At 39.5% G+C, this 9,602-nt stretch overlaps 1 protein-coding gene across 1 annotated transcript; it reads left to right on the forward strand.

Moving 5' to 3' along the window:
- Nucleotides 1-1,781: 1,781 nt before the first annotated feature.
- On the forward strand, nucleotides 1,782-9,180 carry LOC121538410 (pre-mRNA-splicing factor SPF27). The gene is made up of 7 exons (XM_041846375.2): nucleotides 1,782-1,978; nucleotides 6,631-6,723; nucleotides 6,900-6,970; nucleotides 7,107-7,268; nucleotides 8,091-8,141; nucleotides 8,317-8,397; nucleotides 8,484-9,180. Exons 1-7 carry the CDS (start codon nucleotides 1,886-1,888, stop codon nucleotides 8,608-8,610), a joined length of 678 nt encoding a protein of 225 aa, XP_041702309.1. The 5' UTR covers nucleotides 1,782-1,885; the 3' UTR covers nucleotides 8,611-9,180.
- The last annotated feature ends 422 nt before the right edge of the window (nucleotides 9,181-9,602 follow it).

A 9,602-nucleotide genomic window follows, 5' to 3' on the forward strand; every position in this document is an offset into this window, starting at 1 on the left:
CAGTTACAGAGTTTAATGGCTGTGATAGGAGAAAACTGAGGATGAATCAACAACATTCTAGTTGCTCCACAATACTTACCTAATTGAAAGGGAGAAAAGAAGGAAGCCTGTACAGAATAAAAACATTCAAAAACATGCATCCTATCAGCAACAAGGCACTAAAGTAATACTGCAAAAAATGTGGCAAAGCAATTCACTTTTTGTCCTGAATACAAAGCGTTATGTTTGGGGCAAATCCAATACAACACATTACTGAGTACCACTCTCCATATTTTCAAGCATAGTGGGGGCTGCATCATGTTATTGTCAGTAGGTGCTGTAGGTGGGTGTGGTGCTGGAATCAGGCGCAGGACGCAGAAAATAAGTCCAAAAGACTTTAGTGCAGGCACAAACAAATACACGAGCCAAAAGCCCTGAGGCGAGAAACTCCGCACGCAGGCGTAAACAAAAGGGCGCACTAAACATGTGCGATAAATACTCTCCTTAACAGAGGAGGAAAGCTACAAAGAGCAAACGGTATACTGTAGAGCACAAACACGACAGCGAAACAATCACACACAACACCTGACAAACACAACGAGAACTTATAGGACACTAATGACGCTAAACGACAACAGGTGTACAATACCAGACAAGACCAAACGAACATAGAAACATACAACGGTGGCAGCTAGTATTCCGGAGACGACGAACGCCGAAGCCTGCCCGAGCAAGGAAGAGAGGCAGCCTCCGCCGAAACCGTGACAGTTATGAGTATGCATGTAATCGTTAAGGACTGGGGAGTTTTTCAGGATAATAAAGAAATGGAATGGAGCTAAGCACAGGCAAAATCCTAGAGGAAAACCTGGTTCAGTCTGCTTTCCACCAGACACTGGGAGATTAATTCACCTTTCAGCAGGACAATAACCTAAAACACAAGGCCAAATCTACACTGGAGTTGCTTACTAAGAAGACCGTGAATGTTCCTGAGTGGCTGAGTTAGAGTTTAGACTTAAATCTACGGCAAGATCTGAAAATGGTTGTCTAGCAATGATCAAGAACCAATTTGACATATTGAAGAATTTTGAAAAGAATAATGGGCAAATGTTGCACAATCTAGGTGTGGAAAGCTCTTAGAGACTTACACAGAAAGACTCACAGCCGTAATCGCTGCCAAAGGTGTTTCTACAAAGTATTGACTCAGGTGTGAATACTTACGTAAATTAGATATTTCTGTATTTAATTCTCAATAAACTTGCTAAACTTTCTAAAAACATGTTCTCCTTTTGTCTTTCTGAGGTATTGTGTGAGATTTTTTTTATTTAATCCATTTTGAATTTAGGCTGTAACAAAATTTGGAATAAGTGAAGGTGTATGAAAACTTTCTGAAGGCACTGTAAAATGTGCATCTCAACAGATACAATTTTGAACTATTGTACGTTTTTTTTGTTATGTTTTTATAAACGTGAAATGTCCACCCTACATGTCAAAATTAATGTGAAATGTGAGTTTGGTATTCATTCATGACTCCACTACTTCAACAAGTTTGTCTCCCTGTGTCCGGTCAGGTAAGTTATGTATTTTCTGTCCTAATGGCATGCCATTTTTGTGGTAATTAGTCATAGGGACCTAAGCTATTACATGATTAACACCAAATTCAGGATGCAAATGGGATATGTTGAAAGATATAGTATTAGCTATGTTACATAAATATGAAATAGTAATGAGTTAAGAATCACTCCAGGGCGTAAGGGGCGCTATACAACCAAAGGCCATAAGACACCAAAGAAAAATACGTTTAGCTTCCGGGAAGACGGCAGGAGAGACCGGCTGCGTTGTTTTGCTGCCGAGACAACTAGCTAGCTATCCAGCGGTGCTAGCAAACAAACAAACAACTAAACTGAATATGGCTGGAACTTCATCAGTAGCTGGTGAAGTATTTGTCGATGCCCTACCGTATTTTGACCAGGGTTATGATGCAGCCGGCGTCAGAGAGGCGGTAAGTATCTACTCTATACATAGCTACCAGTTGCTAACTAGCTAGCATCAGACATGAGCTAGCTGAGAAACGCTCAACTCCGTTCTCTTAAAGCCATTCATAATACACAATATAGAAAAACAGAGTATACAACGGAGTATACAAACAGTCAGGGGAATACAGAGAAATGATAAAGACCATTATAGCAAGTTTTGATTGCTTTTTTGTTATGAGAAGAAAATATTTATATATTGTTCAATTTCATTCGCAAAAATAGTTTTCCAACTCAAATTTACATTTATGAATATAGAATTTATCTAAAATAACAGGTTGATTTAAGAAGAAAGGCTTTGCATAGTCTTTGCTATACTTTGTAAAACCTAATCACATTTACAGTATTGCGTGTGTTCTGGTAAGGAAACTGAGTCGGATGCACTCATGCACAGGTAGATGATAGCAACAAATCATTACAAGCAAACTGTTTTGAAGCACTTATTAAATCTTCCATAATCAAAATGATACCAAATCGTTTGTTTCATTTTCGTGTATTATAAAAAAATCAGTAGCCTTCATTAGCCTAATGGGGTGCTGTTCAGCAAATGTTAAAGCAAGATGTGTTTACAGTAATGACATACAAACACCATAGTTTGATCTAAGTGAGCTATAATTTTTTTTTTGTATTTCATTAAAGAAAGATTATACATTTAAAGTGTTAATTACATTGTATTGGTCTATCCCCACATTCTTTATCATTTTTAAAAAGTAGTTATATTACAGTGAACTTCGACCCCTAGACTTGTTTTTTTGTTTGTTGATGTGCTACTAGTAGATCATTAGTCCAGTGTGATGACCATTGCATACCGTAAGATGCCCATATTATGCCATCTTAAAATATGGGGTAAAATAATTGGTTGTTATACACAGTGTACAAAACATTAGGACCACCTTCCTAATATTGAGTTGCACCCCCTTTTGCCCTCAGAACAGCCTCAATTCGTTGGGGCATGGACTACAAGGTGTCGAAAGCGTTCCACAGGGATGCTTGCCCGTGTTGACCCCAATGCTTCCCACAGTTGTCAAGTTGGCTGAATGTCCTTTGGGTGGTGGACCATTCTTGATACACACAGGAAGCTGTTGATTGTGGAAAACCCAGCAGCGTTGCTGTTCTTGACAGACTCCAACCAGTGCGCCTGGCACCTACTACTACTACCCTGTTCAAAGGCACTTAACTTATGTCTTGCCCATTCACCCTCTGAATGGCACACATACACAATCCATGTCTCAAGGCTTAAAAATCATTTATTTAACATGTCTCCACCCCTTCATCTACACTGATTGAAGTGAATTTAATAGGTGACATCAATAAGGGATCATAGCTTTCACCTGGTTAGTCTGTCATGGAAAGAGCAGGTGTTCCTAATTTTTTGTGCACTCTGTGTATATTACAGTGAACTTTGAGGGTGCCCATATTATGCCAGCTTAAAGATGTTTTGTGACTTGTGCCACTAGTAGATTAATAATCCATTGCAAAGCATAACATGCCCATATTAAGCCAGCTACAATATTGGAACAATACTTGCTTGCTGTATATTACATTTAAACTTTCAGGAACCTACAGTTGATGTCTGAAGTTTCATACACCTTAGCCAAAGACATTTAAACTCAGTTTTTCACAATTCCTGACATTAAATCCTAGTAAAGATTCCCCGTCTTAGGTCAGTTAGGATCACCACTTTATTTTAAGAATGTGAAATGTCAGAATAATAGGAGTGATTTTATTTCAGCTTTTATTTCTTTCATCACATTCCCAGTGGGTCAGAAGTTTACATACACTCAATTAGTATTTGGTAGCATTGCCTTTAAATTGTTTAATTTGCGTCAAATGTTTCAGGTAGCCTTCCACAAGCTTCCCACAATAAGTTGGGTGACTTTTGGCCCATTCCTCCTGACAGAGCTGATGTAACTGAGTCAGGTTTGTAGGCCTCCTTGCTCGCACACGCTTTTTCAGTTCTGCCCACAAATTGTCTATAGGATTGAGGTCAGGGCTTTATGATGGCCACTCCAATACCTTGACTTTGTTGTCCTTAAGCCATTTTGCCACAACTTTGGAAGTATGCTTGGGGTCATTGTCCATTTGGAAGACCCATTTTGACCAAGCTTTAACATCCTGACTGATGTCTTGAGATGTTGCTTCAATATATCCACATAATTTTCCTTCCTCATGATGCCATCTATTTTGTGAAGTGCACCAGTCCCTCCTGCAGCAAAGCACCCCCACAGCATGATGCTGCCACCCCCGTGCTTCACGGTTGGGATGGTGTTCTTCGGCTTAATCTACCCCCTTTTTCCTCCAAACATAACGATGGTCATTATGGCCAAACAGTTCTATTTTTGTTTCATCAGACCAGAGGACATTTCTCCAAAAAGTACGATCTTTGTCCCCATGCGCAGTTGCAAACCGTAGTCTGGCTCTTTTTTATGGCGGTTTTGGAGCAGTGGCTTCTTCCTTGCTGAGCGGCCTTTCAGGTTATGTCGATATAGGACTAGTTTTACTGTTGATATAGATACGTTTGTACCCGTTTCCTCCAGCTTCTTCACATGGTCCTTTGCTGTTGTTCTGGGATTGATTTGCACTTTTCACACCATCTCTAGGAGACAGAACGCGTCTCCTTCCAGAGCGGTATGACGGCTGCGTGGTCCCATGGTGTTTATACTTGCGTACTATTTGTACAGATGAACGTGGTACCTTCAGGCGTTTGGAAATTGCTCCCAAGGATGAACCAGACTTGTGGAGGTCTACAATTAATTTTTCTGAGGTCTTGGCTGATTTCTTTTGATTTTCCCATGATGTCAAGCAAAGAGGCACTGAGTTTGAAGGTAGGCCTTGAAATACATCTACAGGTACACCACTAATTGACTCAAATGATGTCAATTAGCCTATCAGAAGCTTCTAAAGCCATGACACATTTTCTGGAATTTTCCAAGCTGTTTAAAGGCACAGTCAACTTAGTGTATGTAAACTTCTGACCCACTGTAATTGTGATACAGTGAATTATAAATGAAATAATCTGTCTGGAAACAATTGTTGGAAACATTACTTGTCATGCACAAAGTAGATGTCCTAACCGACTTGCCAAAACTATAGTTTGTTAACAATACATTTGTTGAGTGGTTGAAAAACGAGTTTTAATTACTCCAACCTAAGTGTGTGTAAACTTCTGACTTCAACTGTAATTCAATTTTAACCAGCGGTTGGAACAGGTTCAGGGAACAGAACAGAAAACCAGATAGATTTGAGGAACAGAACCCGAGAACGAAAGTAATCTAGACTGTTCTGAACAGAACTGTTATTTTAAAAAGCATGGGAACTGGCTAATAACGTTATTTTACGTTCCGGGCATTTTTTTCAAGTCCCACAAAAAAACGCAGCCAGGCGCCTATGCAAAGCCCTCACTGTCACTCAAACGTATTCCAGTGTCTGCCTGCCAGCTGAAAATCTTTGGCTGTGTGTGTAGGCTACCTACCCCGCCCCTCTCCCTCCAAAGCATAGTCTACTGTAGCTACTGACGTTACAGGTGTGATTTTGAAATTGGGGAGGGAGATTTTTAGAGAAGAATGGATTAACGTTTTCAATGCTAATTAAAGGATACTAGGCCCACACAGATCATATATGAAATTAATAGCGATTCTATGTAATTCTATTATTACACTTAGGCTATAAAAAATAAGTGTGTGCGCGCGCTTGGGTGTCCTGTTCCGGTAAAAAATGTAATCTACTTTCACCACTGGTTAGGTTTAGGGTAGGGATGTTCCAAGGATCCCGGATAGCACTGGCGGATTCCATTGGAGAACGGAGTTGAGCGTTCCTCATCTAGCCTGCCAGCTGAAAATCTTTGCCAGTGTGCATGTGTAGGCAATCTACCCCTCCGTAGCCTACTGACGTTACAAGCGTGATTCAGAAATTAGGGAGAGATTTTTAATTAACTTTTTCAATGCTAGTTACGAATACTATAGTTATCACGTTTCACATTGGATTTATTAACTACAAAAAGGTAAGACGTGTTTTTAATTCTGGTGCCGCTCTGCACACACAAGCTTGTTATCTCAGGCAACGTTAAGCCAACTCTCGGAAGTTCAAAGATTTTTCAAAGCCGCTCCTCCGTAGGTATAATTCTGTTGGCCTAATTCAGATAATACATGTCGTAACAAGATGCCCAGCGCGTCAAGCCAAACTTCCTCCTCCATCCTCTCTTGCTCTCTTCCCATCCGCAAAATTTCTGTCACATCTCGTGCCCTACACTTGTCTGTCCATCGCGCATGTAAACAACTATAGCTTGCCCGCACCATAGCAAGCGGATCTATCCGCACCGATTGGTGAAGTAATTTAATGTCGAGCTAATGTAAAAAAAAAAAATGATTTCAGAGGTTTAGAAAGGAAAGCTATAAACTGTTACTTTTGGGGGGTTCAAACCGGTTCAGAACTTTATTTTGTAGGTCAGAGCAGTGGAACTGAACGAAAAAAAATAATGGTTCAGAACAAACTATTGGAAAATAATTTAGGTTCCAACCCCTGCTTTTAGGTCACCTCAGTTACAAGTCTAGCTAGTCTACTGTACTAGTATGCTGTCTGTTAATCTGTTAAATGATGTAAATGTATTAATTTCCATACACAGGCTGCAGCCTTGGTAGAGGAGGAGACTCGCCGATACAGACCCACCAAGAACTACCTCAGTTATATGCCAACACCTGATTTCACTACATTTGAAGTAAGTACCACATACACAGTTCCTCATGCAATAAAAAAAGGCATAAATTAATATGTACACTAATGCCGTGCCATATGGCTGGCTTTTGACTGACTCATCACTGTCAACTGTGTAATCTACACTGCTCTACAATGACATTATGTGAAGCAAATACTAATGCTTATATCACCCATCAGACTGAAATCATGAGGAATGAGTTTGAGAGGCTAGCAGCCCGGCAGCCCCTTGAACTTCTCAGCATGAAGAGGTAAACCCAGTCTACTCTTTTGCTCAGAGCAAGAACAGTCATGTTAAAAAAAGCTTGCTAACTTTCAATCCCCCATTCAGTTCTAACTTGATGCATTCTCAGAGTGTACACAACTGTTTCTGTTTCACCTGTGCAGATATGAGCTTCCAGCTCCATCGTCAGGGCAGAAGAATGACATCACTGCATGGCAGGACTGTGTGAACAACTCCATGGCTCAGCTGGAGCATCAAGCAGTGCGCATTGAGAACCTGGAACTCATGGCACACTACGGCACCAATGCATGGAAGGTCTACAATGAGTGAGTCAGTGGCTGCTGCTTGTGCCCAGTAGAGCTCTTCATTTATTTTTGTTTCCAAGAAAGAGTCAGGGGGACAACCAAACTGATTTGAATTAAGCTAACAAATGGGGTTTGATAGTGATTTAATTTGATACTATAGGAGATCAGTCTTTTAGTCTTTTTACTTGTCAGTTTAGTCCTTTTTCAAATCAAATCATATTGTATTTGTCACATGTGCCGAATACAATAGGTGTAGACCTTACAGTGAAATGCTTACTTACAAGCACTTAACCAACAATGCAGTTTTAAGAAGAAAAAGTGTTAAGTAAAAAATAGATAACTAAAAAATTAAAATAACGAATAATTAAAGAGCAGCAGTAAAATAACAGTAGCGAGGCTATATACAGGGGGTACCGGTATAGAGTCAATGTGCGGGGGCACAGGTTAGTAGAGGTAATTGAGGTAATATGTACATGTAGGTAGAGTTAGTGACTATACATAGATAATAAACAGAGAGTAGCAGCAGCGTAAAAGAGGGGGTGGGGGGGGGAACAATGCAAATAGTCCGGGTAGCCATTTGATTAGCTGTTCAGGAGTCTTATGGCTTGGTGGTAGAAGCTGTTAAGAAGCCTTTTGGACCTACACTTGGCGCTCCGGTACTGCTTGCCGTGTGGTAGCAGAGAGAACAGTCTATGTATAACTAATGATGCAGTCTACCAGTCACTTGATTTCTTAACATATAGACAATATATATTTTTACACATGCTTGTCCTGAAGGGTAACGTATAGGTTCACAGGAATTTTGACGTTGCCTTCATCTTTGTCATTATTTCCACTCCACAGTAACCTGGCCTTTATGATTGAATTGGCTCAAAAAGAACTACAGAAATGTAGGTAAGTAAATGGTGTGAAAATGTTGCGTTACAATTTCCAGGTCGTGCATCACATTCCTCATGGTTAGCTTGTTTAGTAATAGTTTTGGACTGTGACACAAACTGTGTCAACAAGCTTCTGCCTATACAGTATATATTTTTAACAGCCTTTTCTGTTGTGTTTGTCATTTATACAGAAAGCAGATTCAGGACTTGAACTGGCAACGGAAGAATGATCAGCTTGCAGGCGGAGCCAAGCTGAGAGAGCTGGAGTCAAAGTCAGTTCTGTGAATGTTGTATTTTTCATTACTGTTCTCTCAAATGTGGTATGATTTCTAAACCCTTGCCATCTCTCTTGTAACAGTTGGGTGTCCCTCGTAAGTAAAAACTATGAGATTGAACGTGCCATCGTCCAGTTGGAGAATGAAGTTGGACAGCGCAAACAGCAGCATGGTGACGAGAACAAGGAAAACATTCGACAGGACTTCTAGAACCAGAACCTTGTACAAGAGACGTTCTACAAGAAAGGAAATGTTGAGCTTGCAGCTGAGAACAACGAAAACTAATGTGAAAAGAACAGGACTGTCACTCCAAACTTTAAGAACCTACTTGCCTTGGCTGCACAGCTTCTTATGAGAGAAAGTCTTTACATTAGTCTGACAGTGACCATTGAAAAACTATTGGCCCTGTGTAGAGCATATTCAGTGTACCTAGAGATCACTTCAGAGGTGAACTGTGAATTTTGGTGTATTTAAAATAAAAAAATAAAAAGATTGTCAATTTAAGTTCTAAAATGAGGTAGAGTTAAGAATAACTAATGATGCAGTCTACCAAAGTCACTTGATTTCTTAACATATAGACAAGTACCTGTGCACAAAAACATGCTAGCATGTGTTTAAGTGCATGTTATGATGAAGAAAATAATTTCCAAACTGATCAACTTCAACATAGCAAAGTTGTTTGAATTTTTTACTACTTTGTGATACAAAAGTTTTTGTGCATGTAGGCAATTATTATTATTTTTACACTATTATAATAAATGTGTCGAGACATTGTTTAAAGATTGGTTATGTGTCTACTGCCTTAACAGATACGCCCTTGTTCTTGCCTGTAAATAGATCTCCCTATCAGTGAATATGAAATATTGTGAAATGTTTAGTTGAAAAGGAGACGCTATTGCTGCTGTCATATGGCAATGAGTATTGCCTAATACTTTTTTTTATGAGGGAAATGCTACATTTCTTGTGGGTGAGATTTATAATTTTCAATCTTTCATATTATTTGGAAATGTAAATCATTACTTTTATATTATCCTATCATTTTTGGGTCCTACAAATTATTTGGGAATGTTTATACACAGTTATTGACAAACATGGACAAAGATGATGCATGAATCCATAGAGAGCCTATTAAATTAGTAGAAGGGCTATGTCATACACCCTCAAAGTTCCCAAATGGGTGAAAATGGCAGCCATATTAATCA

Source organism: Coregonus clupeaformis, chromosome 24 (assembly GCF_020615455.1).
Source record: "Coregonus clupeaformis isolate EN_2021a chromosome 24, ASM2061545v1, whole genome shotgun sequence".
NCBI classification, from domain to species: domain Eukaryota; kingdom Metazoa; phylum Chordata; class Actinopteri; order Salmoniformes; family Salmonidae; genus Coregonus; species Coregonus clupeaformis.

Coding starts and splice junctions, on each gene's coding strand:
- LOC121538410 (XM_041846375.2), top strand. CDS start 1,886: ATGGCTGGAACTTCATCAGTAGCTGGTGAAGTATTTGTCGATGCCCTA. Junction 1,979..6,630: donor CAGCCGGCGTCAGAGAGGCG/GTAAGTATCTAC, acceptor TTCCATACACAG/GCTGCAGCCTTGGTAGAGGA. Junction 6,724..6,899: donor CTGATTTCACTACATTTGAA/GTAAGTACCACA, acceptor ATCACCCATCAG/ACTGAAATCATGAGGAATGA.